Source organism: Dermochelys coriacea, chromosome 8, assembly GCF_009764565.3.
Source record: "Dermochelys coriacea isolate rDerCor1 chromosome 8, rDerCor1.pri.v4, whole genome shotgun sequence".
Taxonomy (NCBI): Eukaryota; Metazoa; Chordata; order Testudines; family Dermochelyidae; genus Dermochelys; species Dermochelys coriacea.
Genome location: NC_050075.1, coordinates 12,379,925 through 12,403,718, shown reverse-complemented (window position 1 = coordinate 12,403,718; position 23,794 = coordinate 12,379,925). Strand labels below are relative to the sequence as shown.

Genomic DNA, 23,794 nt, shown 5'->3' with positions numbered 1-23,794 from the left:
CTGCTAGGGCCTAACTAGCTACAATCACACCTTGCTTCACAATGAAAAAAATCTAATAAAGAAAATCCAGTGTGAATTGCTACATTTTTAGGGACTGATCTGATTCCCATGTAGTCAATGGAAAGACTCCCATTGATCTAAATTAGAAATGAATTGCACCATTATTTGTAGAATACCATCCCCGCGGTTATACAAAACATGTTGTTAACAATGAACAACCAATAAAAAAATTCTCAATGCTATTTTTAGATTATACAGAAACTTTTTTTTCTGTTCAAATGAGGAATTTTTGAAATTCCACCTTTACTGTGTGAGGATTTGTTGGTGAAGGCACTTTTAGTGATTTAAGCATTTGTATGTTTTTTTTTGTTTTTAATAGCATAATCCAATAAGTCATGTGGTGTGCATGTTGTATAATCACATATTTTTCTTACTTATATATGACTCTTTATAAATGTTAATCTCAGGTTTCCTATTAAAAAGTGAACTACTTGTTGGCTGCAATAAGAATACTGAAATCCTAAACTCCCTTCTTATTGAAGTTGGATAACTGATAGAGACGTGTGCCAAAGTATTCTGGTAGGGAGGAGTAGACTTTTCAGAGCCAGCATTACAGCATTTGAAGGCTGTTCAGTGACCTGTATGAATGAGCTGCCAGTAAACAACATCTATCCCACAGAACAACCAACACAGTTCACTTTAGCCTCATAAGAGAGACTCAGTTAAGGCCTGAATCAGCCGCAGAGACTATACTATATTAATTTACTAATTTCCATTCAATCCTTTCAAACATTTATAAATTTATCACTGGAATATACTCCATTATGCAAATCTGAAAAGGAACAAGGTTAGTAATTTGATTGTCTTAAGAGTAATTAGATGGCAATAGAAAATACGAAGAATAAAAAGTATCTTTGTTTTGTAACTCGAGGCAGGATTTGAAACAATAAGACAAGACAATCATATAAGAGGAAATTGATAAATTTGAATGAATGTGGAGACCTTTTTTAGAAAAGGTGGTTGGAACAGAAGTAGTTCAAGCATTAAAAAATATCATGAGTTAATAGTTTATCTCATATTTAAAATTGGATGAGTATGAAATATTAAGCCAAATTCAGCCCTGGGGTACATGGGATTCTTTTGTTCATTTTTTTTGTTAATTTTTTCCTTTGTTCATCTTTTTTTACATGTTGTTGCTTTAATCTTCTCCATTTGGTGTTTTAATTTTTTACTTTATTAATAAAGATTGATGAAATATTGTCTAATTTTCTTTTCAAATATTTAATTTTTTATTAATAAAGAGTTGCATCAGAGTCCCATTGAAATTAACAGGGACTTGCAAGGAAGCATGGATCCACCTGAATAAATCCAATTGCAAGAACAGGACCAAAGATACTTCTCTGAAATTTGACTATACAAACTTTTATTTTAAATTGCTAATTTTGAATGTTATTGTTGGAGGTATGCAGTGTAATTGTAGCCATGTTGGTCCGAGGATATTAGAGAGACAAGGTGGGAGAGGTAATATCTTTTACTGGACCAACTTCTGTTGAGACAAGCTTTCGAACCACACAGAGTTCTTCTTCAGGTCTGCGAAAGGTACTCCAAGTGTCACAGCTAAATGCAATGTGGAACAGATTGTTTAGCATAAGACATTAGCACTGTTGGAGGTAAAATAAAGCACAAACAGTTTGTATTTTAAACATAGATATCGCAGCCTCATGCTATGCACAAAAGTGATGGAAAACACAGTCCTGGGAAGTGCTTAGGTACTACAGTGACTGAAATCACCCTAAGAAAGATAGATTTTGCATTTTTTGTACTTTCCCAACCCAGATGATACATTGGTCTGAAAGGAGTGAAAGATGAGGCACCAAGGTCCAGAGTAAATGGAAATGAAAGTTAAGCATGTGTTTAAATGCTTGCACGTTCAGGACCTAAACTGGCATGCTGGATTTCTACAATCATCATTTAATCCTTTCATAGGTGCTTTAAAGAGCTACTAATCTTTTAAGGAATTTTTTAAAAATATTATTTTTATAACAATACTGTCAGTATTATTTCATATTTCCGTTTTTCACTATTTGTATTATTAGTAGGAAGAACATTTGGCTGAAAAGCTAGTATTTAGTGTTTCTAAAGTCTTCTGCTCCTGTTGCTTATTCCCACTGGATTAATGACATTTCAGAGATTGTTCCCCTCCAGGCTAACATTCTAAATTGTTTACTTTTATGTCAGGATGTTATGCCCATGCCCTAAACTCCAATTCGGCAAGGAACTCCATGCAGTTGGGCCCCTGCTCCTGTTTGGAGACCTTTGAGATCCACTTGTGTGTTGCTTCATGTAGGATTGGGACTCGATGAAGTGAGCTGTAGCTCATGAAAGCTTATGCTCAAATAAATTTGTTAGTTTTTAAGGTGCCACAAGTACTCCTTTTCTTTTTGCGAATACAGACTAACACGGCTGCTACTCTGAAAACTTTCTCAATAATCTTGCTTCTCCCCCCCCCCCCCCCAGGATACTAATAGGTAGGTGGTGGTGCTCTTCCTTCTGAGTTAGAATTGCTGCCATAGGTGCTGGAACTAGAGGTGTGGGGGGTGCTGCAGCACCCCTTGGCTTCAAGGGGTTTCCATTATATCCGATGAAGTGAGCTGTAGCTCACGAAAGCTTATGCTCTAATAAATTTGTTAGTCTCTAAGGTGCCACCGGTACTCCTTTTCTTTTTGCGAATACAGACTAACACGGCTGCTACTCTGAAACAGTTTGATTCAATGGCTCTCAGCACCCCTGATTGCTGCACCAAAATTTATGACATTTATGTTGTGGGAATTTAAGTGGAATCTTTTTGCATGTAAAGCAGAAGTGGTTTTGTGATTCTTAAAAACCCTGGGTCACTTTGCAAAAGAGAAGTTCCTGTTGATGTTACTGGGAGTTTTGCCATTGACTTCAACCTGAACAGGATCATGCCCAAGGGAATTCTGCTGTCACGTTAGAGTCATTACATTCTGCATCCCTAATATTCCTTCCTCTTTCCCTCCATTCCCAGCCCCATTTCAGCTGGATGGAAGCCCTCTTTTTCTCGCCTAAATTATTGTGCAGTACGTCATCTGCCTGGCTCCTGTGTTTGAGGATTTTCCCAGAAAAAATGATACTGTGTTGGTGCTCAAACAGGGGTGACAGATATCATTCTATTAATAAAAATAACAAGGAGTCCTCGTTATTTTTGCTGATCCAGACTAACCACTCTGAAATCTGTCATTATATTAATGTAAGCTAGTGTTATTATGACATGAAATACGTTGGTTTAGAAATGAAAAGCTACAATTAACTACTCAGTGGGAGACAAAATAAACCCAAACTCTAATACCGGGGTGCCCTGCTCCATGCAATGGGGATACAGCAATTGTGCTACAGCTGTCCAAAGAACTATCCACTCCAGCCAGACCGAACTCCCCCTTTGAAACCCCGCCCACTTCAGACTCCGCCCCATCAATGCTCTGGCCTCGCCCACTGCCGCAGAACGCTTGGTCCCGGAAATGCCACGTGTACGGAGTGCGCCTGCGCGGCGTAGCTGTCGGTCTCTTCCGGCGTGTGGTTCCCTCCCTCCGTCCTCCCCCCTCAGGCTCGGCGCTGGGGCCGGGCGAACACAGGCGGAGTTGTGTCCGCTCCCGTTATGGCCCAGCCCGGGAGACCCCCCGCCGCTTCCGGACACAGCAGCCAGAACGGGGCCGGAGAGGAACGCTACAGCAACGGTGAGGCCGAGCCGCCCGGGACCGAGGGTCCGGCCGCCCTTTGCCTCGAGGCTGAGGGGAAGCTCGGCCGCTCCCAAGGGGAGGGTGAGGAGAAGCTGTGCAGTTCCCCGGGCCAGGGCAGGCCGGAGACCCAGCCCGGGGCGGGCGGCGCCTTGCGGGGAGCCCGGTCCCTAGCGGAGCCTCCGTGCCCGGCCTGTTGTCCGGGGATGCCCCAGCGAGCAGGCTCCCGGGCGGTGGGTGGGCGCCTGAGGCCCGGCGGGGGCAGTCACTGATCCTCCCCAGCTCCCTTCTCGCCGCCCCTCCGGGACACCGAGGGGTCGAGCAGCCGTGTGGGGGGGGGATGGTGGGCCACAGGGTTCTCCAATGGGCGAGGCCTGCGTTTTCCCGGGATAAAGTTAGCTCCTGAGACTTCTGCGCTCCCCCCCACTGGTCCCGTGGCGGGGCCGAGCGGGCTCAGCTGCCCTGTGCGGGCAGTCAGAGGACCAGGGCTCATGGGACGTCAGCTTGTGCTCAGTTTCAGGTTTGAGTAGCTGTGTGTGTGCCACGTAGGATGCGGGCCATCCTTTTGGATCCTTTATGTTGTGCTCATCGCTGCAGTATCGGAACACCCTTCCCAAACTGGGTGGGTGGGGAAGGGCTCGAGCTGTGCCCCGCAGACACACCCAGTGACAGCTTTCTGTGGTTTCAGAGTAGCAGCCGTGTTAGTCTGTATCTCCAAAAAGAAAAGGAGTACTTGTGGCACCTTAGAGACTAACAAATTTATTGGAGCATAAGTTTTCTTGAGCTACAGCTCAGTTCATCGGATGCATGCTTTCTGTGGGAGACTAGTGCAAACCAGTTAAAAAAAACAACAAACAACAAACCTATGGGGAAGGAACCTTCCTGTCTGAGTGTTGTATGTGTGTGGATGGGCATTACTGAGAAAGTATTTTTCAAGTACCTTCCCTTCTTGTGAAATTTTGAGCAAATCACATTCAAATTGGCTACTAGTTTCATCACTAGAATACACATGGGACGTTTGTTAACCTATTTTGCTTTATTCTAACAAGATTTAGCAACAAGCCATAAAAAGTGGCCAGATCTTGAGTTAAAAGATGTTTGGTAGCAACATTAAAGATTTCAGTATCTGATTGCAAACAGCTTTGCACATACCGTTTTTCTTTATGTCCATCAGTAAAGTAATAGAGGAAAATATGTTGGACTTTTAAGAAGGGACTGGACTATTTTTAACAATAGTATCATGAAAGGACATAACCTGATCCTTATGGGGGGGGGATGAGTTCTCACTGTCACAAACCCCAATGCATATACAGTAGGTGGTCATGAGGCTTTGTTCTCTGGAAACATCAGGTAATGGCACAGATTGGGTACTACATGAGATAATGAGTGAATGATTTGGATTTGCCGTAATAGAATGATTTTTATAGAGATAGTAGTCTGTTTTAGCCCATTATTTGGTAAATACGTTGTCACCCTCTGCTCACATTATAATGAGAAGTTTTAATAACGTGAATATGGTCCTCAAACTGCTACAGTATGCACATTGTTTTCCTTGTTTAGGAAAAAAGCCCTAATTTATAAAATAAAGTTTTTGAGTGAGTGAAAGATTTATTTTATAGTATATCTGACCAATTATAGATTGCATTCAACTTTCTAAATTCAGAAGTCATTCATAATCTGAGTGTCTGTGACCTTTTGTAATGTAGTGTACATGTGGCACCGTGGTTATCGCTTGAAGTGGGAGGATCCTGTAACTTTAGAGTAAAGCACATAATGTAATTTTACTTTGCAGTTTATGCAAAAACAGTGTTATCCCATTCAATAAATTGTATTATCTGAGAGCTCTTTGGTTTTAATTTTTTGTAACCACTGATTTAGTTAATATTGTCTGGAGTAGGAATGGGCTGGAATTATCAGAGATGTTTTAAGGAGAGAGTTGAAAGAGGATGCATGGCAGGCTAGTTGCGGGGGGGGGGTCTGGCATAGGGAAAAGGAAATTAAAAGGAGAATTATGCAGGTTTTTGTTTGATGATGTCATCTTCAGATATGGCATGTTAAATGTAACACTTTTATCGCTAGTCTTTTAAATGCAGGAAATCTGTTAAATTGTTGTTTAAGCACTGACAGTGTTCTCAGCACTCTTAAAAACATGCATGGAGAAGTAGCCCTGCCCCCAAAGATCTCGCATGTTGTGATTCATTAAAAATCAAGTGCAGACTGAGCAATAATATGTCTTTTTTTAACATGTGACTGTGTGACAATTTTTATAATGGCCAGAGTAGCTTCTAGATTTACAGTGGTAGTTGTATGTCGGAAGTAAGCTTTGTTTATGTTCATATAAGCTATTCCAGCTTTTCACTGCAACTTTTTGCTCGTCACGTATTTACCTCCCGAGCACACACGTTCATATATCATCTTAAATTGTTACTAGCAATTTTTGTTCATCTGTTGTTCATCTGTCGAAGTTGCTGAGTGTTGTATATTGGGTTGCTTCAGTAATCATCCCCTCCAATACTTCAAAAGCTGTAGCACTGAGCATTTGTTGACAGTAAAATGAAGTAGGCTCATAAAAGATGGAAACTCATCTGCTTTTGGTGTTAAGCATATTAATAGTCCTGCATTTTAAATAAGCAGACTAACTTGAGTATTTGTAATGTAAATACATATTTTTGATTTCTTTAAATATTTTCTACTAGAATCATATGATAAATGCTATATTTATATTTATATAGATCATGCTATAATGTCATGATGTTTCAGAAACTTTTAAGTTTTGATCAGGGTCCCAGGAGCTCTTTGGTGAGGTGGTGAAATTCAGCTGCACCAATCCCTATGTCCATTTTAGATATATGACTTTCATTACTATAGTAACTGATTGGAAGTACTGTTGTTCCTGTTTTTACAGATGGGAAACTGAGGCACAGCGTAAGTCACTTGCACAATGTCACACAGGAAGTCTGTGGTGGAGCAGGGAATTGAATTTGAGCCCCTCAAGTTCCAGACTAGCACCCTAACCACTGGAACAACCTGCATCACCTTAAATGCCTTGGCAACACTAATTTATTTTCCTGCTATGAAATACCCTTTATTCCCATCCCTTGATAGCTGTGTGTACTTTTTGTAGGTTATGTTTCATAATAGAGAATGCTAATTGACATAACATTTGCTAATGATTTTCAACAATAATTACTCTTTTGGATGAATTTTTTTCTGTTTTCTCTAGGTGCCTGCCTCTACTCCCTGGGCCTTGTTTTCTGTGACACTGGAGAGATGAGCCACTGACACCAAGGAAGGGAGAAGTTTTTAGCCAGCGTTAGTGGCTTATCTCCCCAGCTCTCTTTTCCTTGACTGTGGTGCTCTTCAAGCATTGTAGCTCATCAGTCTGTGCTTCTGGTTGCAAGCTGGACTCACATGGAAATAAGCAGTGTAATCCAATTAGGTATTTCTGGTGGAGAAAGCTGGAGAGGAAAAGGCAGGTCCCGCCAGGGCAAAGAGATGAAAACTAAAATAAGTATCTGGCTGCAGCAAAATGGCAAATTCTGAGGCATCTTGTAAACAGGCCATGTTCTACAGTTACAGAATGGAGTCTGTAAGGCTCTGATTATGATGCATGGGGGTAGTTCATATCCCTTAAAGCTCTTATTTCAGATTTTCTACACACGTGGGCAGTTTTTACTGTGTTGGTTTACACTGGATGTGGGTGAACTTTTTCAGACAAATAGCATATTTGACCAAAAATGCAGTTTCAGTAATCATGAACTTGTGTCGAGTTCAGCAAATAGTTTTGAGCAAACTGAAAAAGTCAAAACAAAGCGTTTTGACCTGCAATTTTTTGTTTAACTTTCAGGCATTTTAATGAAAGCTAAAGAAAGGAGGAGTAAATTCACAAAACAGCTGGAGGAGGTGGTGAATTTGTCTCCCTTATAGGCTTTAGTCCAGTGGTCTGGGTACTCAGCTTGTATGTGGGAGACCTGGGTTCAGTTCCCCCCTCTGTCTGCCTGTGATGGAGAAGGGTTTTGAACCGGAGTCTACTATATTGCAGAACAGTACATTGAAGAACAGTACCCTAGCCATGGGGATATTCTGGTGTGAAGTGCTTTCTCAGTCTTTCCTCTTGATGCTGTTCCACTTTTATAAATAGTGATTGGATCAGGGACTGCAATTTGGGGGTCTCATCTCCCAGGTGAGTGCCCTAATTCCATGTTGGTAGAGTCACTCTTTCCCTGGCCCAATGATTATTTACAAATGAGAGACTCTCTTTTGTGCTTGCAAGTAAAGTTACTATACAAATATTTAAAATTTTAATATTGTTCATAAAACCTTACATTTGCTATATTTACAATATATCAATATCTTTGGAGCCAGTCAGTTCAATGACAAAACAAGAATGTACGAAGCACAATCCAACTATGTATATTAAACACATATATCTTTGTAAGCCACTCTACTTTGATTGGTTAATTTAAAATGGCACACTGGCATTTACTTTTTTTCAGTGCAGAAGTCTCCAGAGATAAAATGTCTTTACATTTGTTTGTAGATGACACTGAAAAATATCATCTTGAGGATTGTATTGAAAATTGGACTGGCAAAAGTAATATTGAGTTGTATTCTTTCAATACTATAATTTCCTTTTCATGGATTTTTAATCTCATCTTCATCTCCTCTCCGCCCCCCAACCCATTGAGAAACTTCTCAACAGATTTATTTTTTTCAAGGTGTTATCCTAATTATAAATTTCTCTTAAAATACAATAGTACATTAAACAAACTGTTCACTGTCATGTTTCTGGCTACTGTAGTATCAACAGAGTTAAGAAGATTTGGTGACAGCCGATTCTTATCAGGGAATCTGAATACTGTATTTTTGTTTGAAAAGCAGGTGTTCAGTGATCCAGGAATAATTCTCATGCATCTGTTTTATATATATTATGTATGTAAATGTTGATCTTATCACTGAAGTCATGGGAGAACTGAGGATATTTTAGTTACCTGTGTATAATGAAGGGACAGAAATTAGAGGTTCTCCTTCAGAGACAGAAGTGAGGACGCATTGAGCAAAATAATCGATATATTCCCTTAAGATCTGTCTTGAAGACTAAAACAGTGAAATTTCAGTTAATGCAATTTGACCTAAACTGCTTGAAACATCTTTTTTGCAAACCTCAGAGATAACCAACATGACTGTTTCCTTATTTTTAATACAGTAGAACAGTTAAAATACTGTGTGTATGCACATCAAGGAATGCTTGCTTAAAAACCTAAGCATTTAAAGCGAAAACCTCTTTTATAATCACTTAAATGGGTATGCAAAAATCGCATAACATTTTTAAAAACTTGAGGAAATGGAATGGGAAGTCATTCAGAAAGACACAGCTTCACTACGAATAGCCAAAAGCAGTTCAAGAGAGAAGTTGTGACAGAAAAATAGTTTTAATGTCAACTGGGATACAATAGGCAGCATATTTAGATCAACCAAAAACATTTCACTTGGAAATGTATACCGCCACCCTTCAGGGTGGGGTGTGTGTCTAGTGGATAACATACCGTGTGTACAACTTACAACTGTGGTCTTCAATTCTAAAATCTTGAAAAAAATTTGTTCTGATTCAGAATGAAAACTTGAAATTTCCTATGGAAAGCAAATTCTGAAAGATTTCATTTCACAAAAATCAAACATCAGCTGTCTGCCACTTGCAGTTTTGCGATCCTAGAGAGCCCTGGATTGAGTCCCAAGGCTCCTTGAGCTTCCAGGTTCATAATTCCATGTCAGGGAGCCTGCAAACCTTGGGGTCCTTAGTTTTGGGACAGTCTGGTGGGGCTGCCCTGGAACCGTGAATCCTGGATGCCCAAGGCTCCTCAGCAGCGTGCCAGGCAAGCTGGCAGGAAACCAGGAGGGTTTACAGTGTGAACTTGCCTGTGTTTTGTGAAAGATTTGGCTTCTGTGAAACATTTTGCTTTTGACAAAATAGTATTTTCCAATAAAAACCTATTTTGTTAAAAAATTCCCCACCAGCTATAGTCCCAACTTTGTGAATATAAATAATGTAGTACTATTTTCCCTTATTGTATCTAGTTGTCATCTTTAAAATATGGAAAACGAATGGTGTCCTAAGAATGTAAATCATTCTCAAAATGGCTAATAGTTTCAAAATTGCTTGCTTCTGAATATCTTCTCCAAATGAATTCTGTTTAGTTCAGCATTACCAACCAGCAAAAATCTAAAAAGCAGATTAAATGCATAGGCTACCTTTTTTTACTTCACTGAGCAAAAGTTCTGAGAATTATTTGATGGCAGAATTGACCTTTGTCCCATGATCCTGACAGAGATGCTTTTTAAAAAGTATTGAGAAAAATGTAGCTGCTAATTAGGTGTAAACAGCAGCTTTTGAAAAGTATTTTCACTCTTGGTAATTTCAGCATGTATACTCTGTTCACCAGCCTTCATGTGTGTACAACAGTTACTTGGGGAATCAACACACACACATGCTGCCATGTTAGTATGATCATACCAATATATGATTTTCCCCTCAAACACATTTGCCCTAGCTGATTGTCACTTGGCTTTAAATGGGCAATAGAAAATAACTTTTCTATTAACTGGCTTCCAGAACTTGCATTTTCCAAAGTAAATGCTACTGAGTAATGAGTAATATGGGGATGAGTTTTTTCCTTTTAGAAGTTTTCATTGTCAAGCTTGTGGGAAATAGCAGTCATGGTTTATTATCTTAAGAACTATGCTGATATGTCCACTAACTTGTATGTTCCCCTGTAAATTAACAGTAAGGTCAATCATCATGTTAAAAGGATCAGAGGGGTTGCCGTGTTAGTCTGGATCTGTAAAAGCAGCAAAAAGTCCTGTGGCACCATTTAGACTAACAGACGTATTGGAGCATAAGCTTTTGTGGGTGAATATCCACTTTGTCGGATGCATCCCATGAAAGCTTATGCTCCAATACATTGGTTAGTCTATAATGTGTCAGAGGACACTTTGCCACATGTTAAAAGGAATATTTCTAAATTGTTTCAAACTCCAAGCATATTTTTTCCCTATCTGCCATCTACATTTAATTGCCTTATTCTGGTTCACCAGGCAGTTGCATGCAAGAACATCACAGCTATGTTTGATTTGCTTTTATTGAATGTCTGGCTTCCGTATGTTCACATGCAAACATCATCCAGGGATAATGGCCCATATTCAAACCTGAAACTTCTAGAGAATATCAGGATTCTACTAGGTTGTCATAAAAATAATTAAAGACTTAGTGTATAAAGAGCACTTAATTATGAAGTTCATGTGTCTTATACTGCTCTCCTTATACCTGGCTTGTTACTAAAAAGCACTTCATTACTAAGGGGACTAGTGGTAAATTCCCAAGGGCTATAAATAAGTGATATGTTATTGGGAAGCTGGAAATTTCTTCTTGGATGCACAGTATGCAACACTGACTCTTTGAAGGCTTTTTTTCTTGTAGGTCCTGTGGAAAACTCACTGATGTATTCATCACAAATGTTAGATGGCCAAGGATTCAGCTCTGTAGTTCCAGGATTATACTCGCATCAGATACCAACAAAGGTTCCTCTGCATCCATCTTCTGGACAATATAACTTTGGTGGTTCTCAGAATGTTTCTCCATTGAGTAATCAGGGATCTGGGCAGACTCTTAATAGACCACCTGTGGGACCTATTTCTATGGCACCTTTGCAACATGCAAGTTCTGTTCCCCAGATGCTCCCTCCATCACAAAACTCTGCTGCTATACCATCATCTTCTAATAGCTTCATTTCTGGAGCTCATCCCCCAGCACTTTCAAACTGGCAATATGGTCAGACTCCTATGAATCAGCCAACTGGGTATCAAACAAACCATTTTGCTGATGTAGCAGGAACAGTATCAACCCAGCCATTATCATCATCAGGGAGCACAAATCCTGCAACAAGCTATCAGTATGCTGTTTCCCCGGGAGGTCCTCCACTTCAAAACAGCTACATGAAACCAGGTAAGGAAGATAAGGTAAACATAAGGACTCTTGTACAGTGGCATATGTTTGGAGTGAATTATACATCTGGTTGAAAAAGTTTATTCTCACTTCAGCTGTTGTAGTTAAAAATAAAGATCTGATTCTGCAGTGACTCATAATGGTTGTGGAACTGCATTGTTGAACTAGATGCTCTGATGAAATGCAGTTTTGAGCTACTTAGAGAACTTGCATTCACTTCAAAGAAAGTTCCATGTAGGGAGCAGGCTCTTAATTTTGTGTTTTGGAGAATGCTGCAACAGGCATTTGCTGGGAATTGGCCTTTCTCACTCATTGTCATGTTTAAATTTGTTTAATATTGCTTATTTAGGTCAAATGTTTGCATGTCTTAATGCTTTCTAGCGGTTCCTTCTCACAGCTCTGAACCTAATATTACTTTGCACCTCTCTGTGGTAGCTACCTGCCTTTTAAAAAAGGAAGAGAAGGACTAGAAATAGAGAACTGAGGGTTGGCAAAAATATATTATTTGTGTGTGTGTGTGTGTGTGTGTGTGTGTGTAAAAACACGTACACAGTACAGAGGTTGGGTGAGCATATATGGTACCTATATGCCATTTTGTGCTCTTCTGATTGATGCCTATCTAAACATTTGCACACTTGGATCAAATCTTGAGCTCTTACAATTTTCTGTCGGTGGGGGTGTGAGTGTGTGCAAGTTGAAGGTTTTTTAGATTTTCTGTTAATCATTTAACGCTGGCAGTTCTCAGCATGGCCTTCGGAAAGTTGCAACTCGAACTCTTTGAGCGTAGTTTGTTGAGTCATACAACATTCATTCTGAAATACAGAAGGCTGGTATGTATGTATGTGTGTGTGTTTGCAAGGAGAAGCTGGGAGAAAGCAGTGATGCTACAGTACAGTTGCTTACTTCACTCTAGACAGGGATGATTTGTTCGGGAAAACACAACCCAGGCACACAGACTTCATTGAGCACAGCACCGATATCAAAACATACATTAGCAAATAAATCTCACTAATGTTTCTCTCTTCCCTGGTAATATGCACCCGCCAGTCTCCATCCAGCCTCATCACTGGCTTCTGTTAGTGGTAAACGTTTAACATTTTTTGGTCATATTTTTTTAAGAGCATGAATTTGTAACAAGCTATAATAGTTTCTTCAGCATCGTTCACTAAAGCAAGTCAAATATCTGGAATAGTAGGCCTCAACGTTTTTTGGGAAGTAAGAAAACATGAATAGTGATATGCATATTGTTAAATGGAAAGCTTAGTATACTTCTTGATAGAAAGCTTCCTTACTCTCAACACGGCTGCTACTCTGAAACCTTCCTTACTCTGAATTTCTAATTTTCACTCCATCCCAAGTTGTTTGTCTCTAGAAAGTTTCTGAGAAGTGTGAAATGGGCTATAAAAGTGATAGAGCAGCACATTATTTGATATATCATCTCTTTTTTGTGTGTGTCCTATGATATGCAGGTGACAATTTGCATAACACAGCTGACTTTAACCATTTTGGAAACACAATACAGATGCAAGCCACTTGTACAGTTTCAGTTCACTGTAGTTTTATCATCAGGTTTCTACTATCCAATTCACATACAGCAGTTCCTTTTCTAAGTATTCTCTTACTGAGCACACATTCCTGTTAATGGGAGTCATGTGCTATCCTTGTATAAAATTTATTGCAAATCAAAGCAACTGGAATGCTAAAGCAAATATTTCCCTTGTGGATGGCTTTTAAACCCATGTTGACTGATGTCACTGTTAACCGTGCACATTAAAAGGAAACTAATTGCATAGTGGCTTTCAAACTGTGATCTGTGAGCCATTAATGTTCATGGAGATACCCCTTGAAGTCCAAAGGTGGAGGGAAATTAAGAATCAAGGAGTAGATTGCTCGAAGAAAAGGCAGACCTTGTGAGACTGGTTTTTCAGAGTGGTCTACAGAATAAAAATGAAGGACTGTAATAGCAGGACTGTCATAGCCATGACACAATAAAAATTCTTCCTGAATTAAATCAGTTGTAGTTATTTGTAGAATTAGTGACATGTATTGTCTTTAAAATTAGATGGCATAACTTAGCTAGCATCTGTTTGGCCAGATGCTTCTTGTATTTAGTGGGAGCAAAGGTCTCTGCTAATGTTGGTAATGTACCTTGCCCTAAGATATCTCTGTTGGCAAAGTCTCAGGTAAAGGAACAAAATGGAAATAATCATGATAAAGATGTACTTTTCTTTGATGTCACCACGACAGACACACCTGGAATATTGAATGTTGTTTCATATGTAATCAAGCAGCTAATTTTTTTTAAACGATCAGTTAAGTTTGTATAGTTTGGTCTGACAACTTATTAAATCAGTGTACTATAGACATACTTTTAATGTATTTTAATGTGTGGCCACATGCTGCCCATCCTGGTGAAGATCTGATGTACTGACAAAAATTGGTGCTTGATCCTTGGAGAAGGCATTAACTATTCCAAATTTAGTTAATGACTGATGCTTTTAGAGAAGGGTAGACCTACCACCCTTTGAAATGGAAAAAGGTGCGCTCCTAGGACGACTCTTAAGTGTAAAGTAAGAAAGTAAGGTCAGGATGGCAATCAAATAAGTAATTGTCTTTAAATTATCCAAGGATGTCCAGGAAGGGGAAAATCTTCCATTGGCTAAGGGAGGGACAAAGTTACAGAAAAATGGTGTGGTCTTAGAACTTCTGTACATTTCTCTAACCTAGGAAGATAAAACACTTGATGTGAGCTTTTCAATATATAGATGCTAATAAACCTTTGTGTAGTATCCTTTACCTAGAGTATTTAGTTTCAAAACAAAAATCCCTTGCATTGCGTGAATATACTTGGGCTGTGTCTCATTGCTGCAGCATTCTCAGTGTAAAATCTTTGTTGACCAGAAATTAAAAAAAAAAAAAAAATCTAGAAACTACATATTTCTAACAATGACTACTTAACATCAAATCATATAGGTGGCAGACGAACATCTTGTCAAGGGAAATCTGTTTGGGTTTTTTTTTTTAGTATGAATTTATAGGATCATTAGATGCATAGTATTGAATTAGGCTGGCATTTTCAAAGGCAACTCTCGTGGTTAATGTGCCTTTGAAAATCTCGCGGTAATGGTTACGAATCATCAAAACAGGTAGTGACATAGATCATGGAGCTGCAGAAGTCCCAGTACTTAAGGATGAGAAGAAAAACTGGCGAAGAGCTATTAAACTTCATGTGCTTCTTTTGGCGTGTCTGTAACTTGTGCTGCTCTTTCCACTGAATAAATAAGATTAATATTTAGATTGACCTGTATGTAAGTAACCATCTGTGACTCTTCAGTCGGTTTAAAGCTCTTGAAAATGAATTATCTCTACAGGCTCTATTCCTCCACCAGTGAATCGGCCTTTAGCTTCAGCATTCCCTCCTGTTAGACCTCCTCTAGGACCTCCTCCGGCTGGAGGTCCACCTTTAGTGAGGCCATCGGCAACCCCAATAGGACCGCCTAACAGCTCTCTACCCCAACCTCTGCTAAATTCAGCTACAAACCAAGAAGGTAAGGGATTGATCAGTTCTCTTTATTTGGTTTTTCCATATCAATATAGGTAATTGTAAATACAGAAATTAAACTCACTCGATGACTTAGTGAACAGAAACCTTTGGCTGCTGGAAAACTTTCCCATGATTTCATGGAAGTAACTGTGCTTCAGAACTCTTCCATTTTTTTTGATATCTGAATGTTTTCATCACCAGTACGTCCCAAATGACTCTGCTAGAGGATCTTTTTTCTTAAACTTCAAACTTTTTTCTTAAACTTAGAGATAGTTCAAATATGAAATGAAATGTTTCGCAAATATTAGTTTGATACTATATTTTCAGAACAAATTTATTTCATGTGTGTTGAATTTGTGTTGCAATGTGTCTTTCTGAAAAAACTGTACTAATAATGCACTGGTTGTATTGCATTGACGTAAGTTGAAAATTTGACATCAGTGTAGCATAGTTTCCTCAGAGTTTCAAGGTAAAACTGGTGGGAGAAAGAAAGTATATTATTTCCCATTGACAGATGCAGAAGAAAAGTGTAAAACTGAGTATTCAAAATAGATATTTGTGAGTGATACAGGTGTGATGTTATGCCTTTGGTTTTTATATTCACTTTTGTACTTGAGGGGTTTTTCTTTTCCCATTGTTTCAAAACTGTTTGGGAAATTTCAATCTCTCATCACCAATTCTGCAGCAACTACAGAGGGTTAAAATCCGTTACGCTTGCACAGAGTTCTTCCCTTTATACAGTAGGATCAAAACAGGAGTTAGCATCATTTGAATCATGGTATTGTTGCTCCTGGAGTGGAATGGGGACTGCTATGTACAGGGTTGTCCCATGGGGAAACTTTATAAAATGTGAGCTCTGCAATGCGGTGTCAGATTTAAGTGCTGTACGTTATATTTAACTTTTGTAGTGAAACTTTTGAATCATACTTGCTGTGTGCTTTCTTTGCAGTATGTTAAGGTAGCTGGAGAGTGACACCTGCTCTTAATAAATACCCCTATGCAGTACCAGCTGTCCAGGACTATCAATAATCAAAGAAAAAATATGGCAGTCCTGAGATTTATTCCTATGGCTGCCGCACAAGTATGCCATTGTGCTTAAGCACTCATCACTGCTTTGTACCAAACCAGGGTGGATTTGATTTAAATCACTAGTCAGGAAGGCTCGATTTAATCATGGATTTCTACATAAAAGTATGTTCTTCTTTGTTGTTATAACCTTAATATATATTCTTCACAACTCAGAGATAGATGTAGGTTTCATTTTTAGAAGGCACACACTATACGTTTTTAAAGTGACTTATTTTGAAAACTTTACAGCTATATCAGAAAATGAATGATTGTTTGGTTAATTCATTTACCAAAGGTAATTGAAGCAGATATTTGTGAAATCATTGGGAGGTGAACTATCTCCAGTTCAACAGGTTAATCATTAATATTTGGGAGACTTTCTAGCCATGCTGTATTAGGAGGAGAACATCACCAGACAGACATTTAAATTGTTTTATTTAACTAAAACAACTTTGTGTATTCTGGATTTTTGTGTTCAACAGCAAACATATAATATTTTAACAAAACAAGCATATGAATTTTTGAATTTAGTTAAACATTGAAGTTTTTCTTTGTTGCACTGTTTGCATTTTGCACTCATGACTGTCTTACCACAGGTAGAGGAACTTCAGTAAAATATTCCCAAACTGGGTCTCTTATGGCCTGCTGCCATTATAGGTTTTCCCTTCTTGTGACAGAATGGTATGGTAGATCTCAAATCAATGTAGGCTACACTTAAGACTTCTGGAATACGCTGCTCAAACAGTTTCACTTTTGTTTCTACTGCCTGTTCCTCCCTTCTCACATTTATCTCCAGACTTCTTCTCCTTGTCCAGATCTATTCTGCCCCCAACAATCTTCTATTCATTGAACTTTTTAAAATTTTGCTCTTTTAAAGAGAGGTAAGGGATTGACTCTGTGTACTCAAATTTGCAGAGGGACAATAGGTTTGAGGTCTGTTATTTCTCACCTCTGTATATTTATTTAAAAACATTTTTGCTGTTAACAAGCATGTTATCTCTGGAGAGACAAATCCACAGTTTGAGAACTGCAAAACTAAGCATCTCTGATGAGATCTTCTAGACTGAGCAGAGTCCCATTGGGTAGATAGAAAGATTAACCTAAATAATCTATACAGAAGCCCCGGAATCCCATAAAATTGGATCCCTAATCCATGAACTATTGGAATTTATTTACAAAATTTTCTTAAATATTACATGAATAGATTGTCTCATACTATAGAATTAAGAACATAAGAATGGCCATACTGAGTCAGACCAAAGGTCCATCCAGCCCAGTATCCTGTCTACCAACAGTGGCCAATGCCTGGTGTCCCAGAGGGAGTGAACCTAACAGGTAATGATCTAGTGATCTCTCTCCTGCCATCCATCTCCACCCTCTGACAAACAGAGGCTAGGGACACCATTCCTTACCCATCCTGGCTAATAGCCATTAATGGACTTAACCTCCATGAATTTATCCAGTTCTCTTTTAAACCCTGTTATAATCCTAGCCTTGACAAATCTCCTCAGGCAAGGAGTTCCACAGGTTGACTGTGCGCTGAGTGAAGAAGAACTTCCTTTTATTTGTTTTAAACCTGCTACCAATTAATTTCATGTGGTGGCCCCTAGTTCTTATATTATGGGCCCAAGTAAACAACTTTTCCTTTTTCATTTTCTCCACACCACTCATGATTTTATATACCTCTATCATCTTCCCCCCGTTAGTCTCCTATTTTCCAAGCTGAAAAGTCCTAGCCTCTTTAATCTCTCCTCATATGGACTTGTTCCAAACCCCGAATCATTTTAGTTGCCCTTTTCTAATGCCAGGATATCTTTTTTTGAGATGAGGGGACCACATCTGTATGCAGTATTCAAGATGTGGGCATACCATGGATTTATACAAGGGCAATAAAATATTCTCCGTCTTATTCTCTATCCCTTTTTTAATGATTCCTAACATCCCATTTGCGCTTTTGACTGCCACTGCACACTACGTGGACGTCTTCGGAGAACTATCCACTATGACTTCAAGCTCTGTCTCCTGATTAGTTGTAGCTAAATTAGCCCCCATCATATTGTATGTATAGTTGGGGTTATTTTTTCCAGTGTGCATTACTTTACATTTATCCACATTAAATTTCATTTGTCATTTTGTTGCCCAATCACTTAGTTTTGAGAGATCTTTTTGAGGTTCTTCACAGTCTGGTCTTAACAATCTTGAGCAGTTTAGTACCATCTGCAAACTTTGCCACCTCACTGTTTACCCCTTTCTTCGGATCATTTATAAATAGGTTGAATAAGAATGGTCCTAGGACTGACTCTTGTGGAACACCACTAGTTACCCCTCTCCCTTCTGAAAATTTACCATTTATTCCTACCCTTTATTCCCTGTCTTAACCAGTTCTCAATCCATGAAAGGATCTTCCCCCTTATCCCATGACAACTTAATTTACATAAAAGCCTTTGGTGAGGGACCTTCTGGAAATCTAAGTACACTATGTCCACTGGATCTCCTTTGTCCACATGTTTGTTGACCCCCTCAAAGAACTCTTAATAGATTAGTAAGACATGATCTCCCTTTACAGAAACCATGTTGACATTTTCACAACAATTTATGTTCTTTACTATTGTTTCAACTAATTTGCCCGATACTGATGTTAGACATACCGGTCTGTAATTGCCAGGATCACCTCTAGAGCCCTTCTTCAATATTGGACTTACATTAGCTATCTTCCAGTTATTTGGTACAGTAGCTGATTTAAAGGACAGGTTACAAACCATAGTTAATAGTTCTGCAATTTCACATTTGAGTTCTTTCAGAAGTCTTGGGTGAATGCCATCTGGTCCCTGTGATTTGTTACTGTTAAATTTCTCAATTAATTCCAAAACTTCCTCTAGTGTCATTTCGATCTGTGACAATTCCTCAGATTTGTCACTTTATAAATTAGAATTTATAATCCCGATTCCATGATGAGGTATCTTTGAGGTATAATATATCTTAATTAAAACTCTCTTTTAGATGTGTTTTTTCCTCAAAGTATTTTTTAAAAAAAAATCCAATTTAAATAATTGATTTTTATCCACCCTGTACCAAACTGCCTTGTAGGGTTTCACAGTTAGCGTTCATCTTAGACAGGGCCATATGGTAATTGGCACTGCCTTTTTTTTGTTTGTTTAAATGTAGTAGTGTGGGGTATCTCCCCCCTGGCCCCCCCATGCAGTAAAATTGATAACTGCTTTGTTCTATGGTAGCTGGGTGAAATTGTATTATGAAGACCCATTTTAAAAGGAAACCTGCATGGACAATGGAGACTTTTTTTTTATCATTTTTGAGCATATGAAATTTACTGGAACTTGCATTTGGTTAGCAAACTGGTATTTTTTCCACATTTAAAACAAAGCCATGTAACACATTCTTTCTAGATAAGTTAGAATTTTTAACAGACTATGAAGTGGCTTATTTACTTCTGGGTAACAAGTCTAATTTGGGTCACCTTTTGGATATGCTGGGTATGTTTTTCCTTTTACTTACCCAGATAACCCCTTTATGTATTAGTTGATGGTTCCCAGTAGCCCTTCATTAATAATTCCCTTCCTGTTTTGCCACTTTACAATTCTTTTGCATCCGATGAAGTGAGCTGTAGCTCACGAAAGCTTATGCTCTAATAAATTTGTTAGTCTCTAAGGTGCCACAAGTACTCCTTTTCTTTTTGCGAATACAGACTAACACGGCTGCTACTCTGAAACCTACAATTCTTTTGGTTCTTTACCACAGTTTAGTCTTGATTGGGTGTGTGACTTCCAGAAGCTCCTATTCATAGAATCCTGGAGCAGGATGGGTGCTCTTAAGAGAAGAGTGCTTGGTTTCTTATTCTTTTAGCAGACATAAGTAATCATTTATGGGTGGAATTTTCAAAAATACATAAGGGAATCGAGCATCTGAATCCCTGAGGCACTTTTGAAAATCGCTCCCCAACATGTGCAACCAGGGGAGCAATTTGGCATCTTGCTACAGTGCAAATCAAGTTGGACTTTTTGCAAAGCCTGTTATCTAGCCTAAATAAAAATGACATCCGTGGTGAAGTAGTTCATTCAAATGATAAATAACTTTTTTTGAAGGGTTGATAACATTTAATGTGCTCTGTGCAAGCAGAGTCAACGGGGAGGAAAAGTAAGCTGTATTCCTAGATTACTATTTAAACAAGCAAAGTGCAAAATCATGCTAACCTCAAGCTTCATCCACAGTGTAGGAACGCTTTTTTTTTTTATAAATTGAAAAGGGATTATTAACACGTATGTTTTACAACAGGTATCGAATATAGTGGAAAAGTTTTCAAAAGTAACTATACCTAAGGCTACAATTTAGTCACAGGTATAGTTAGTAAAATTCATGGACAGGTTACAGGCAATAAACAAAAAATAATAATGGCCCGTGACCTGTCCACGACTTATACTAAACATACCTGTGATTAAATCTTGGGGGAGGGTGCTGCAGGAGCATGGAGGGGGGGATGCGGGTGGGGGGGGGACACTCGGGGCTCATGGTTGCTCCAGCTGGGACCAGGGCTGCAGATCGCAGTTGCTCTAGCCAACTGGGGACTGCTGCTGCAGACCGCAGTTGCTCCGGCCAGCTGGGGACTGCTGCCCAGAGTCTCTTTCCATTAGGTGATCCTTTTACACTGAAATGTTCTCCAGCTTGTCACTATCATATTAAATCAATTGCTGATATTAAACTTCCAATGAGGAAAAGCAGCTCAATTTCTGAATTTAAGCCTTCATTTCTTAATGAGTTGTTCTTAGCAGGTGATGCAACAGCCGCTGCCAGTGATGGGTCTTTGGTCCAAAATAGTTATGATGCAATAGAAGGAGGAGGCTTCATGGGTAGGACATTCTTATTAAACACTTTTAATTTTGAGGAACTTAATTTTTAAAGCCATTTCAGGTGGGAGGTGGTGGGGTGTTACTCAAACTTACACTGAGCAAAGTCTACATTTGTTAATCTCAAGGAAATTGACTGTAGTATTTGAAGCTTTGTTATAACATTTTATTATGCTTGTCTGTGTAAGTGTTTTTTAAACAAGAATCTGGCCAAAACCTTTCAGTAAGTGCCTGGCCAGAATGTCAACATAATAACATGATATCAATGGAAGTGCTATTTTTTTTTTGTGCATCAACCTAACTGCATTTCTTGGATAACTCATTTGAATACGTAAATCCTCTTTGTCCACTCTAGCAACCAAGTATCAGTCTCCTGCTCCCCAGAATCTTAAAATGGGTAGAAATGTTGGGTATTCTTATCCCACCTTACCACCAGGCTACCAGAATGCATCTTCACCTGGAGCACCAGGAATGCAGTCCTCACCCCTGCAATACCCAGCTGGACCACAACCATTTCCTCAGGTAAATCTTTCCTATTGGTTTTCTCTCTCATTAAAGTCTCAGTCCTGTAAACAGATCCATGCAGGCAGAAGCCTGCGCTCACGTAGAGCTTTGTAAACTTCATTAGAGTTCATATGAGCACCAGGGTCTGCCTGTGCAATTCAGCTTGCAGGATCAGGGCCTAAATCTGTATATGTTGGCTAGATTTCCAGGGGCTAGTCAGGGAGAAACTTTTTTCTACATCTTTTGAAACAATATCAACTTATTGCTAATGTGTCCCAGGTCTCCTTACAAGATTGTCTCCCCAAATTCATCTGTACTGCTGCCAAAATAACTTTTTCCAGTCACTTGGACCATGTTTTTTAATTCCCACCCCCACTGAATCCCTGTATGTATTGATTATCAAAATTGGTGCCCAATGCTCTACATATTTCAAGTTTCTTCTCCAGACATTCAAAGAAGAACATAACTCCTCTTCTGCCTCTTGCTCCAGCCAAGCTTTTGTTTTCTGCCCATTCTTTGCTTTGTCATCCTTGATCTCACTGATGATCAGACTCCCAGTTAGTGTGCAAAGCTTTTTCCTCCTCGCAAAAACTTAACTATACATGTTTTAGTGTTCTAGTTATGACCATTACCTGCCACTGTTTGTCCTGTAATTAACATACATCATGAGCTTTTAGACTGTAAATATTTTGGGGCAGAAATTCTGCTTGGCTCACTTTACCTATTTTAAAATGCCGTACACAGATTTTTCCCTGTTTAAAATAATAAGACTGAACATTATTAAACGTAGAATACTTCATCACATTTTGTATTAGATGTATTCAAATAACTTTTCTTGCCAAGACTGCTTGTACTGTGCAATGTGTTAGACCTAATTTATGCAGCAGGGATCTCCTGATTTATGTGGCATGGCTTCATTTAATTATGCAGCATTATACTGCAATGTTAATCACAACATAACTTGATAGGGTAAGAGACAGTGGTAAAAGGGCTGAAGCACTGTCAGTGGGGCTTTGAGGATGTGGTTGCCAGGATTCCTAGACTCTCAAAAGTGCAGAGCTCCGCAACACTGAGTCTTAGGAGCTGTGCACCTGGGGGAAGGCATTTGCCCAGTAACTTCATGTTTGTGTGGCTTAGAAGAACAGATATGGCAAGTCTCCCCTTGCTACATCCCAGATAATAATTGTGGAACTCGTGCTGCTGCATGTACTTCACTTTAGCTGGCCACATTGGTCCAGATCCTCAAAGGTATTTAGGCATCAAACTCCCTTTGAAATCAGATTTATGCAGCAGATGCATACGTATGCAGATAAAATATTATTTGTGTGCCTGGATAATAGCATACACCAGTGTCCTGTTGATTGCCAAAAGAATTCAATAAACTCAGAAGTCTTAGAACAAGTGCCTGGTGGTACATATCTTTGCTATAATATATAAGCTGCTTGTTTCTTGATAGTTGACAAGATTAAGTTTGTATTGTAACTGGTGCCCCCAATATATTGCAACAGAACACCAAATAATACTTGAACTAGAAAATTCTGAAAGGGGAATAATCTGTCTGTTTTTTAAATTGATGCATCATCCAGATAAATTCAATTAAAGTCTTAATTTTTTTTTTTTAAACTTAGCCTTCCTTGGGCACTAATCACATAACTGGGTCTATGGGTGGCCTGAGTCTGCAACCAGAAGGATTAAGATCTATCAACCTTCTTCAAGAAAGGAATATTCTTCCTACAACATCTTTGCAGGCTCCTGTCCCAAACTTGCATGAAGAAATCCAGAAGCTCAACTGTAATCCAGAGTAAGGTTTCCCATTCGCTATAATTTATCAAAAGAAATGGAAATAAGAACTATTCCTCAGATTTAAAATAATCCTTAGGGTCTAAAAATCAGCATATAAAATTCTTACATTCCTGAAATATTTGCTTAATTTTTTTGGATACCGCCAGTAATTGTTTGGAAAGCAGCTTCATTTTTATTAAAATAATGAAAGATGAAAAGTGGCTTAATTTTTTTACTTTAAAAAAAGTCACGTACAGACCAGAGTGCAAACACTGCTCTTGAGACA

At 38.9% G+C, this 23,794-nt stretch overlaps 1 protein-coding gene across 5 annotated transcripts in view; it reads left to right on the top strand.

Moving 5' to 3' along the window:
- The first annotated feature begins 3,488 nt into the window (after positions 1–3,488).
- SEC24A (SEC24 homolog A, COPII coat complex component) overlaps positions 3,489–23,794 on the top strand; it is a 53,065-nt gene continuing 32,759 nt past the window's right edge. The window contains exons 1-6 of one of the 5 annotated variants that reach the window (XM_038412514.2): positions 3,489–3,752; positions 11,227–11,751; positions 15,123–15,299; positions 21,148–21,225; positions 21,578–21,744; positions 23,355–23,527. In XM_038412514.2, the coding sequence (XP_038268442.1) occupies positions 3,674–3,752; positions 11,227–11,751; positions 15,123–15,299; positions 21,148–21,225; positions 21,578–21,744; positions 23,355–23,527 (1,199 nt within the window). In that variant the 5' untranslated portion in view covers positions 3,489–3,673. Of the gene's footprint in view, positions 3,753–11,210; positions 11,752–15,122; positions 15,300–21,144; positions 21,226–21,577; positions 21,745–23,354; positions 23,528–23,794 lie in introns of all 5 variants that reach the window. The other 4 variants (XM_038412512.2, XM_043490803.1, XM_038412513.2 and 1 more) reach the window with 4 other exon arrangements.